This window comes from Hyperolius riggenbachi, chromosome 5 (genome assembly GCF_040937935.1).
Source record: "Hyperolius riggenbachi isolate aHypRig1 chromosome 5, aHypRig1.pri, whole genome shotgun sequence".
NCBI classification, from domain to species: domain Eukaryota; kingdom Metazoa; phylum Chordata; class Amphibia; order Anura; family Hyperoliidae; genus Hyperolius; species Hyperolius riggenbachi.
The window spans coordinates 34,821,305-34,833,700 of record NC_090650.1 but is presented as its reverse complement, the minus strand read 5'-3'; the positions used below and the strand labels follow the sequence as shown (position 1 = coordinate 34,833,700).

At 44.4% G+C, this 12,396-nt stretch overlaps 1 protein-coding gene across 11 annotated transcripts in view; it reads right to left on the bottom strand.

Moving 5' to 3' along the window:
* The window catches only part of AKAP9 (A-kinase anchoring protein 9), a 411,545-nt gene that overhangs the window by 271,631 nt on the left and 127,518 nt on the right, over nucleotides 1-12,396 (bottom strand). For all 11 annotated transcript variants that reach the window (XM_068235446.1, XM_068235447.1, XM_068235448.1 and 8 more), the window contains 2 exons: nucleotides 7,741-7,969; nucleotides 5,495-5,574 (listed from right to left, as the gene is read on the bottom strand). In XM_068235446.1, the coding sequence (XP_068091547.1) occupies nucleotides 5,495-5,574; nucleotides 7,741-7,969 (309 nt within the window). The remainder of the gene's footprint in view (nucleotides 1-5,494; nucleotides 5,575-7,740; nucleotides 7,970-12,396) is intronic.

Genomic DNA, 12,396 nt, shown 5'->3' with positions numbered 1-12,396 from the left:
GATACATTTTCTCTGTGCAGAGAGAGTTACTGTAAAGGAGGCAGCCCCAGCATTCCTTTACATGTACATTTTTGCTTAAATTGCCTCTCCTTGCCCTGAATCTGTCTAGTTCTTTTAAACAATCTATTTAATTGCTGCAGCTTCGAAGAACTTCAAGAATGTTACACATGCAGGCTTTCTGATGTGAAATTTATCTGAAAACAGGTACCCAAGGGGTTAAAAACACAGCCTGGGTATTCTGAGATGCAGTTTGTTCTGCTCTCACTGCAGCTGCCTGGGAGGTCTGTCTCTCCATTAGCTTGCCTGTTATTGCTGGCTTATCGCCTTCTCTAAACAGCCAGGGTTTCTCTGCTCACATTTGCCTGCTTTAATTTTTATTAATTAACCTTCAGTGACCTGTGTTGTGATAATCTCCGCACAAGTTGTTAATTTCCCGCACCTGCTCAGGAATTATAGATTTTCATGCGGACACAGGTTTTATGAATGCACACTTTACTAAATGGTGGGTAAAGTCAGCTGTTTTGAGCATTACCGCATGCAGGAATGCTCAATAAATAGAGGCCTATGTCTCTTGGAAGCAGGAGGCATAGTTAGAGGTGCAGACAACATAGGAGATGATGGATTAGCTATAACAGGTAGATCAGCCATAGCAGTACTAGTCCCAGGCCCATCTGAAGCAGCTGAGGCGGTAGAAGCAATAGCAGAATCTTTAATTCCCTATTGCTGTGGACCTTCTCTGTACAATACTGGCACAATTTCCATTCAGAGTTGCCAATCCATGCTGACTGGACTGAGTAGAAGATTTTTCAGACTTTTCAACCTTCTCAGTCTTATGTCTTTTGGGGTATAAAACATAATAAACGATAGCCAGCCATTAGACAAATCCCTCTATACATAACATACATCCAGCCAAGCAGAAGAAACATAATCACATCTACTTGCCAGAGAGGGATCCTGGGCAGATTCAGCAGATTGTGCAGGAGCTGACCCAGAGGCGTCCTCCATGATCCCAGCCACAAACCAGAGTGCATCATGGACTCTACAAACTTATACCTGTGCTGCTGATTTGATGCAGCTGATCCAATTATGCATGCGGCCCCTGCCGGCTAAGCATATGCTTAATCAGCTTCTTACCTTAAGGAATCAGCTGTATGCCGATTCCTAATCACCGCCGCGGCCCCTGCCGCCCGGCTCAGACTTCAGATCACGCGGGACGCCAGCGTGTGACTACCTCCGGTTCAACCGGAAGTGAACTCTCTCCAATGCACGCACCTGCGCGCATAAAGTTGCTGCCTCCGATGGAAAAGCCTCCTCCACGCTGCAGGGCTCCGACTGTTCACTCAACAGTGCTGCTTGGAGCCCTGGAAAACGCTGCCCCTGCCGCCTGACATGGATGGCACTCCTGGAGACCTCTCCCATGCATCCCGTCCGGGACAGGAAACTAAAACTGAGGTACTGTGGCAGGTGTAGTATCTTATATGTGGCTGCCTATTGCTTATGCAAATTCTTCTTTTAACAGTTTCCTGTCCACAGTGGGGAGGGAGACAAGTCTCATCCAGGGGTGCTGTCCGAAATGACGTTCTGGGAAAAAACACATATACAAGTAGATAAATACTTGCTCTACTTACATAACATATGTATTGCACTGTCCATGTTTTGATTTTAGTGATTTTTCTACAGTAAAAAAAAAAAATCCTTCTTAGCATTTCCTATTTTAACTGTGGCTATTTTGAAGTCAACAATCCTGATGTAATTTCCTCCCTTACTCTCCTCTGCCCGATTGTGTATGCATTGCTCGCCCTCCACTATAGAAAGTGCAGTGTCTCGGCATGAGAAATATTGGCCAATCAGAGAGGAACAGAGGTGTGGGAGGGGAAAACAGGAGGGAAAGAGGCTTCAGCCAATCAGGCTTCATTAGTTAAGTCTGAGGGGAAAAGAGGAGAAGCAAAAAAGGACAACCCAGCATGCCCTGCAACTTCCTTTGTGCGGCAATGTACCAAATAAGAGTCAGGTAAACTGGGTAATGATCATTTATCAACAAGAAAAGTGATTTTAACTTTTAGATTGCCTGGTTAGCATCCTTATTTGTTTACCAGATAAAAATTAAGAATTGATTTTTTATTTTATGCCTGACAGTTACTCTTTAAACACAATTAAAATAAGGGACATAATTGCAGGTGGGCAACATAGTAGATCACTAAAAATAATAATGCAAAATGACAGGGCATAATAAATAGACACCTGAAAATGTAAAACTGTATGAGATAGTATGAGAAAGGCCGTACTCAAAGAATCTCATAAAGTGGTACGATAAAGTGCATGTGCAAATATCCAACTTGTCATCTCTGTATCTCAGACAAGTACGGTGACTATAGTGTGGTGACCAAAGAAAAAAAAGGAAAGGAAAGGCACTCCACTTTTCCCCAGTGTCAGACACAATAACAGCAGACAGCAACAATACAAAGCATAAAGCCAGAAGGTAAAAGATTACCAAACATGTAAGAGACACCGTTTGGTATATTTGATAGGATTTGGTGCGAATATATGACCTTTCGGTTCAGGGTTTGGTGCTACAATTACTTCCATCATATTTTAACTTTGCTTCAAAAATTCTAAGTACCGTAATGGTGAACAAATCTGCGATCTGCATTAGTTCAAGCAGACCTGAATTCAGAATTTCCTCTCTGCTGTAAAAGATAAGCAGCAGCATAATGACCTTTAAAGAAAAACATTTCTTTGTTACAGCTGATATAAATCCTGCAATAAATCTGCAGTGTCTACTTCCTGCTTTCATAGGGATAACATACTGTGTTATTACAAATTAGCAGCTCTGCCCAGGCAGTCAGCTGACACGGGGAGAGATCAAATTACAGATTGTGATTAGTCACAGATGAGGGGGAATTAGACAGGCTAAACTCTCTAAATACATACAGGGTGCATTCTCTCTGTTTTCCTTCTGTCCTGTGCAAGAGTTCAGGTCCAATTTAAACAGCACATTTCTTTTCTAAAATAAACGGCAATCAGTTTTACTCCTGCTGGATTTTCCTGATTGCTTTCTGCTCTTTGTTCAGTGAGAAGGGATTGCCCCTGTAGCCCAGCGGCACGTGGCTGTGTGATCCAGACAGGGAGGCCCCGCCGCAGCATCATTAGAATTGCTAATAGGGAGGTCGGCGAGCCCACCACCAGTGTCTCTGCCATGTGCCTCTCTGCAGCATGGTGGTAACACACAGTTTCACTGTGACAGCTGCAGAAAGCAGCGTAGGATCCCGCCAGCCCTCTGCAGAGTGATTACAGCAGTACAGAGCTGCAGGCTACAGAACAGGAGCAAACGGCGATAGGAGGACCTCCTCGCTGCTGCCATGGCAACGCATAATGATGCCGCAGCAGCAGCACTTGTATGGACAAGGGATCAAAGCAGCACATTACCACAACACTGCAGGTGAGAAAACGACAGGCAGCCCGTAAGCCAATAGAAGCGGCCTGTGGCCTCCATGCAGGCAAGGCACAACTGCACCGTAAGCACATAAACAGCCATGGAACAACAAGGGACTAAAGACTCACTGCAGAGTGCTTTTTGGTGAAAAAAAACCCGCTCCCATTGACTTGCATTAAAATCAAGGCAAAATTGCCAGGATCGTGATTTTATCACGATTTTAAAGCGGACCTGAACTCAAAACTTCCTCTCTGCTCTAAAAGATAAGCAACAGCATAATAACCTTTACTGAAAAACATTTCTTTGTTACAGCTGATCCAAATCCTGCAATAAATCTGTGTGTCTACATCCTGCTTTCATGGAAGCAGACATATTAACACCCTGTGTTTACAAATGGGCATATCTGCCGAGGCAGTCAGCTGACACGGGGAGAGATCAAATTACAGTTGTGATTAGTCACAGATGAGGGGGATTAGACAGGCTAAACGCTCTAAATACATACAGGGTGCTTTTCTTTATAGAGGCCCATACACTGGTCGATTTTAAAATGATAAAATAAAATGATCGATCGGCCGCAAATCAATGCACGCTCGATCAATTTGCGGCCAATTTCGATTTGATCTATCTGACAGGATGGAAGATCTAGGTCGATTTGCTGCTGGCAGCAGATCCATGGCCCATAGAGTTGCATTGGATCCAATGGTGCAGTAATGCCTTTAGGTCCATTTTCAATAGATTTCCAATAGATTTCATTCTGAAGTCTATTGGAGATCTGTTCCTAGTGTGTGGCACACATCAGATAGATTCCTGTCAGATCCGACCGTACAGGCATCTGGCAGAAATCTATCTGATGGTCGAATCTGCTGCAAATCTATCAGTGTACGGCCACCTTATGGTTACCTTCTGTCCTGTGCAAGAGTTCAGGTCCACTGCAATGCAAGTCACTAGGAGCGTTTTTAAAAACCGGTCGGAAAAGCACTCTGTGATGTGTCTGTAGCCTAATACGCTGTTCTAGTCCGGTGTAGGAACCCTTTTTTTTTTTTTTTTTTTTAAATAGTGTGCTGTGTTTATCTGCTGTGCCAGTAGAAAGCATATGGTGTCACCAGCAGCACCACAGCCAATATAAGATTTAACCCCAAAAGGGTACAACCTCCCCAGCTGCAAACAAGCAAGAAAGGGGTCAGTTTTGTCTGCTTTTTTAATCCTGGGGTCCACAGCAGCTATTTCCGCCGTGTGTTGAAAGCACAGCTGATTCCAAATATGATCTGACTATGTACTCTGTAATGTGCTGCAGAAGATGTCAGTGCTATATAAATACATAATAATAATATAGCAGGACATTAGGCTATGACTATGGTAGGAATTGTGAGCCCCTCTGAGGACAGTCAATGACATGACTATGTACTCTGTAAAGTGCTGCAGTAGATGACAGCCCTATATAAATACATAATAATAATATAGCAGGACATTAGACTATGATAGGATTATATTGTGAGCTCCTCTGAGGACAGTCAGTGACATGACTATGTACTCTGTAAAGTGCTGCAGAAGATGTCAGCCCTATATAAATACATAATAATAATAATATAGCAGGACATTAGACTATGACTAGGACAGGATTATATTGTGAGCTCCTCTGAGGACAGTGACATGACTATGTACTCTGTAATGTGCTGCAGAAGATGTCAGTGCTACATAAATGCATAATAACAATATGGTAAGAGATTGGACTATGACTATGGTAGAATTAGATTGTGAGCCCCTCTGAGGACAGTCAGTGACATGACTATGTACTCTGTAAAGTGCTACAGAAGATGTTGGTGCTACAGTAGAATTCCTTTATAGTCCAAGGGACCAGGAGAAGTAGTTTATCAGAAGTTCACTATATCAGAAGTGGCCATAAATTGTATATTTATACAGACGCATTTGCTGGGACCTGAGCACCCTGTTTACTATATCAGAGTTTCCTAAAACAAGATTCTACTCTGTATATAAATACAAAATAATATGGTAGAAGATTGGTCTATGGCTATGAAAGGGCAGAACAGTGAAGCAGCAGACCTGAGTGATGTCAGCACACTCATCCTGTATCCTCCTCATCAGCTCTTGCGCTAGATCCTCCCAAGATCCACCTTCAGAACCTGCAGGAACAGCAATGATAAATACACAGGACAGAGACAGCCAATCATAAATACGGGAAGGGGGGACGCTGTACACTACAGTAGGAAGTCAGTCGTGCTTTGGAAGGTGTCAGTGCAATGTGAATACAAAATGGTAATATTAATTATAACAATCAGGGCTGGTGCTACTATAGAGGCAAAGGGAGCAATTGCCCCAGGGCCCCAGAGCCTGTAGGGGCCCCCAAGGGGTCACACTGATCCCCCCCCCCCCTCCCCGCAAACTTCACTGTTCCTCACTGGGGGCCTTGCAGAGTCTTTGGCGGAGTAGCATCTCACCTGTCCTGGCGGGCGCTTTTCTCTGTCAGTCTGTGGCTCTGTGCACTTCCATCTACATCCGCTGCTAGCTGTATCTTCATAATAACATGCGCCGGGCCAGGGACGAGAGGCACCTTTGCGAGGATGAAGATGGAAGTGCACAGAGCCATGTACTGACAGAGAAGTGCGCCCGCCAGGACAGGTGAGACGCTACTCTGCCAAAGACTCTGCGTGGGCCCACTAGGGGGGCGATCAGGGAATGGGGGGGGGGCTGAGGGTGGCCCTGGAGAGAAATTTGGCTGCAACAAAGGGCCCCTAATGCCGATTCTTGGTCAGAAGGGTGTCCGTTGGGGAGGTTAACTTTCACCGGGGCCCCACTGTTACTAGAACACACCCTGACAACAATAGGCAGTGTAGCGGCTATAGCATCCTAGGTTCCATCCTTGGCCAGGACACTGGAGTGTGTGGGTTGGGAGTAAGTGTCAAGTAAGTGTTAGGAGTGGAGAGGTGGGAGGTTAGTGTTAGGAGTGGAGAGGTGTGAGGTTCGTTTTAGGAGTGGAGTGGGGGGGGGGCTAGTGTTAGGAGTGGAGAGGAGGAGGTTAGTGTTAGGAGGGGGGGGGGGGAGGTTAGTGTTAGGATTGACTAAGAGGAAGTTAGTGTTCGGAGTGAAGAGGAGAAGGTTAGTGTCAGGAGTGAAGGGGAGAAGGTTAATGTAAGGAGTGAAGAGGAGAAGGTTAATGTAAGGAGTGAAGAGGAGAAGGTTAGTGTTAGGAGTGAAGAGGAAGAGGTTAGTGTTAGGAGTGAAGAGGAGAAGGTTAATGTTAGGAGTGAAGAGGAGAAAGTTAGTGTTAGGAGTGAAGAGGAGAAGGTTAGTGTTAGGAGTGAAGAGGAAGAGGTTAGTGTTAGGAGTGAAGAGGAGAAGGTTAATGTTAGGAGTGAAGAGGAGAAGGTTAGTGTTAGGAGTGAAGAGGAGAAGGTTAATGTTAGGAGTGAAGAGGAGAAGGTTAGTGTCAGGAGTGAAGAGGAGAAGGTTAGTGTTAGGAGTGAAGAGGAGAAGGTTAATGTTAGGAGTGAAGAGGAGAAGGTTAGTGTCAGGAGTGAAGAGGAAGAGGTTAGTGTTAGGAGTGAAGAGGAGGAGGTTAGTGTCAGGAGTGAAGAGGAGGAGGTTAGTGTCAGGAGTGAAGAGGAGAAGGTTAGTGTCAGGAGTGAAGAGGAGAAGGTTAATGTTAGGAGTGAAGAGGAGAAGGTTAGTGTCAGGAGTGAAGAGGAAGAGGTTAGTGTTAGGAGTGAAGAGGAGGAGGTTAGTGTCAGGAGTGAAGAGGAGGAGGTTAGTGTCAGGAGTGAAGAGGAGGAGGTTAGTGTCAGGAGTGAAGAGGAAGAGGTTAGTGTCAGGAGTGAAGAGGAGGAGGTTAGTGTCAGGAGTGAAGAGGAAGAGGTTAGTGTCAGGAGTGAAGAGGAGGAGGTTAGTGTCAGGAGTGAAGAGGAGGAGGTTAGTGTTAGGTGTAGGTATCGGGGAGTTTAATGTTAGGAGTGGGGAGGGAAGGAGGTTAGTGATAGAAGAACTGAGTGGCTGGACAGTGTACTGGTTAAGAGCTCTGCCACTGACACAGGAGACCTGGATTCAAATCTTGGCTCTTTCTGTTCAGTAAGCCAGTTACCTATTCAGTAAGGAGTCCTTGGGCAAGACTCCCTAACACTGCTTGGTTGCCCCTTAGTGGCTGCAGCTCTGAAGCACTTTGAGTCCGACAGGAGAAAAGTACTATAAAAATATTAGGATGATTATTATTATTATTATTATTATTATTAGTCTACCATTAGCAACATTTTGCGCCCATTTTACCATCCGCCCATTTAAATGTACCCAATGCTTACTCTGGTGTACAGGGATACCCGATTGTGGCCGCTGCAGTCTCTCTAGCTCCCTCTGTTGTTGGTCACGCAGCTCTCGCATCTCCTCCTGATCTCTCAGAAGTGTCTCTCGGAGGCTGTCAAGCTCACGTTGGTTCTCAGACTGGAATTTTTCGGTGATCAGCTCGATCTGAGCTTTGTGGATATGGGTGAGGCTGATGCGCTGGGCTTCCAGCTGCAGCCTGTCTTCAGCCTGCGTACAACACACATTTATGAGCAATCTTCATAGAGCTTTGCTGCGCTTTACCAACCCAGCACAAGTAAACGGCAAGCACAGCAAAAACACTCCTTCAAAATGCATTCTACAAATACGAATTACTTTATTGCAACCGATCTTTTCTGCTTCTGGTGAATGTCATAGTAAATGTATTCTAATACATCTCAGTTAAGTCCAGTTGCTGTGGTACCTTCAACGCCTGAGGCTGCTCCTTCTTGTCACAATATTTCAGTCACATCAGTGTCCACCCCAACCCCGCTGTGCCTACCGGCAGAGAAACAGTGCAGAATCACATTGCAGATCATGTGATCACACTGAGGCCAGCTGCAGAATTCCCTCACCACAGAGAATGGGTCCCATTCCTCCAGTCCAGCAGCTGCTTAAAGCACACCTGAACTGAGAAGCGCATGGTGGCTGCCATGATGGAGGATGGTAGGAGGGGGGTTAAATACTCACCTGTCCTGGTTTCATCCCTCCAGGCAGGTGGTCGCTTCTGCCTCCCCTCTGAGTTGGGCCTGGGCAATTTTATTTCAAAGTGCCTGCTGGGCTCGGGCCACGCCCATTAATGTCACCATAGTCCACCTCCAGCATGGCAGCTGCTGCCTTATTGGTGGCTGCCAAACTGGGGGCGGGCCGCAGCAACGCAGGCAGAGGTTTCCAAAGAACTTTGGCAGTCTATGGAAACATGGCTGCTCCTGCACAGCCGAGGACGTCAGGATAGGTGAGTATTTAACCCTGCGAACCACCCTTGCCATCAGTCCTCATTTAGACAGGCCCTGTAAATTTAAAGTGGACCTAAACCCAGGACTTCCTCTCTGCTCTAAAAGAGAAGCAACAGCATAATAACCTTTAGGGCTCAAACCCACTAGCAGCATTTTCTAAGCGCTAGTGATTTGAAAAAGCTCTTGCTAATGCAATGCTATGGTGGACTATTATAAAATCACGTCGCTCAAGTGGTATCACACCCACAGCATTACATTAGCAAAAGCTTTTCAGATCACAGAGCACTCAGAGAAGCACTCCTAGTGGGTTCCAGGCCTTACAGAAAAGTTTACAGATCTCTTCAGAGATGGTGCAGAACTGTCACTTCCTGGTTTGCTGGGAGCACATACGAGGTCTTTATACCCCCCAAATCCCGGGGCAAAGTTCTTTGACTTTCCAGGTCATGGATTTTGCTGACCGGGGAGGCAGAGCTTTGCACAGTAGCTCTGCCTCTACTGGAATCAATCTCCGTGCGGATCTCCGCCTCTCCCCGTCCCGCTCAGTGAAAGCTGAATGAGAGGGGCGGGGAGAGGCGGCGATCGGTGGAGATTGACTCCAATAGAGGCAGAGCTACAGCACTAAGCTCTGCCTCTTACAGGAAGTGCTCCTTGATTTTACCCCCGGGGTTTTGGGGGGTATAAAGACCTCGTCCTGCCGGGGGAATGCAGCGTTTCAGCACTGCTCATATTGCTTAATATAAACAGCCAGTAAAAAGAAGTATTTATTTTGGCTTCAGACTCTGTTTAACCCTTATTAGAAGCCTCATCAGCTGTTTTAGAATCAATTTACTTTTCAGGAAACCAGACTGAATTAGACAAGCTGTTGACAAGCTCTTTTTCACAGATAACATCTCAAGTTTTTTTAAACAGTCTTCAGAGAATTTCTTACTAGGGCTAGTATCATATGCACCTATGTTTATCTCATTATGTCCCTTTAGAGAAAATGAAAACATTTCTAAACCCCAGGTTTTGAGGACTCCGTAACATGGAATAAAAACACTGTTTGATCTTTGGACTTAAAGGGACTCAGAGCACCTCTCATGGGAATGCCTTTAAGACTCCGACCAGTAATGCAAAGTACTTAAAGGGAACCAGAGACGAAGCACCCTTGTGTATTTTGCCAAATATATCAGTGGGAACATTAGAGAAAACACCTACCTTGCTTTCTGTTTCATTCTGTACTACACAGCTTGCTTCTTATCAGCCCTGATAAAATCCCCAACTGAGCATTCAGTCTGGCTTTGCTCAGGATTATTTATAGCTCAGTCTGTGTTCTCTCATGTCTTTTTAAGTCCAAGCTTGCCCCCTGTTGGCTCTGCTCAGGAATCATTACAATTGAGTCATTATAGCAAAGCCAGACTGAATGCTCAGTCGGGGATTTTATCAGGTCTGATAAGAAACAAGCTGTGCAGTGCAGAATGAAACAGAAAGCGTGTTTTCTCTAATGTTCCCACTGATCTTTATGGTAAAATACATCAGGGTGCTTCGTCTCTGGTTCACTTTAAAGATGCATACCTTTCTGTAGCTTGTGCTCTCCTCTTTCATTTGATGCCTGAATCGCCGTTCTACAGTTTTCGTTCGATTTCAATTTAAAAATCGTGGCTGCCATCTTGGCTATGTTATAACTTCTGGGTGCCCTCTGTCTTCTCTGTTACTGAAGTGCATCACTGCATGAAGCAGGAAGAGGAAGTGACACGCATGGCAATTGCAAGAGGCTCCACCAGAGGAGTCATAGCATGACTTTGTTGGAAGTCGTCTGACTTAAAGGCATGCCCATGAGAGGTGCTCGGAGTCCCTTTAAAGTGAACAGGTAGTAGTGATTCCCACAATAGATTTCTTACTTCTGTCAGCCTATCTCACTACCCATAGCCTTCAGCTTACACAACACACGCTACATTGGTAAGTGTGCCACTGCCGTATAAATAACAATTAGTCAAGCAAGAATGAAGCGAAAACTTATGATATAATTAATTGTGTGTGTAGTACAGCTAACCAATAGAACATTAGTAGCAAAGAAAAGTCTCATATTGTTTTCCAGTACAGAAAGAGTTAAGAAACTTCAGTTATCTATGCAAAAGAGATTCTCAGAGCTCTTCGACCCACTTGGTTGAAAACAGTTCTGTTTTCTGAAGCACTTAAAATAACCCCCCAAAAAACAGCGACAGAAAGCTTGAGATAAGGTTTCACTGCAGGAAAGTTCAAAGGTCATTATTTCTGCTTTCTTTTATAGCTTAAAAAAGTGTGGTTTGTAAACTGCAAATATGACATAATGATGCACTGAGATATATATATATATATATATATAAATATAAAACTGAAAATAAAAATAAGAGACTCTTTTCTTTGCTACCAGTGTTCTATTTATTAACCGTACTACACATACATTTTATCACATTTTTTTTTTAACTTCAAGTCTGCTTTAAGTAATTATAATTTCCTATCCCTGTTACAAGGGGGTGATCTTCCTCAGCTTATCCTAACTGTGAATTCTGACGCCAATTTATCACTATGACCTGTGAGATATTGGCTCATGGCAAACAATCAGGCTGCAAAACTTAAAGGGGCACTATGGCGAAAAACTGTAAAATATAAAATATATGCAAACCTAGAAAAAATAAGAAGTAGGTTTTCTTCCAGAGTAAAATGAGCCATAAATTACTTTTCTCCTATGTTGCCGTCACTTACAGTAGGTAGTAGAAATCTGACAGAAGTGACAGGTTTTGGACTAGTCCATCTCCTCATAAGGGATTCTCAGCAAGGCTTTTATACTTTATAAAGATATTCCCTAAAAAGGATTTAAACAATGATTCTGGCCAGCGTCCCTGCTCGCTACACAGTTTGCAGTTGGACGGAGCAACTGCCATTCACTAAGATCTTTTGAAAATAAATAAATCCATGATAATCCCCCATAAAGAGATGGACTAGTCCAAAACCTGTCGGTAATGTCAGATTTCTACCACCTACTGTAAGTGACAGCAACATAGGAGAAAAGTAATTTATGGCTCATTTTACTCTGGGGAAAAAAAGTACTTCTCATTTGTCTATGTTTGCACATATTTAAAATGTTTACAATTTTTTGCCATAGTGTCCCTTTAAATGTAGAAAGGATTCTGATTGGTTTTCTGGGTCACTGCTCAACTTTTGCTCCCAACTCCTTTGCCCTGTGTTAATAAATCTTACACTTTGTTCCTAAGAATAGATCCAGAACCAGATATGACTGCAGTCGCCATGAGGTGTCACCTGTGATTGATACTCAAGTGTCAGGATGTCCCATGGCTTCTGCACAGGGTTCCCCAGCCAAAACATTACCGCTTGTGAGTGGCAGGCCCCGCTTCTCATTGTGGTGCTCAGTACCTTAGTAACCAATCATTAATATAGAGAACAGTCATATTTGGAGCAGCATGAATATTCTAAACTCGAAATACAGAGCTTATTAGATTTGTATATACAAGTCAGGTCTCTGCAGGGGCGCCAGGGAACATCCTAACTGGCACATATTCCCTTCAGAGGCACCAGGGAACATCCTAACAGGCACATATTCCGTGCAGGGGCAGCAGGGTACATCTTAACAGGCACATACTCCCTGCAGAGGCAGCAGGGTACATCTTAACAGGCACATATTCCCTGCAGGGGTCCAAGGGG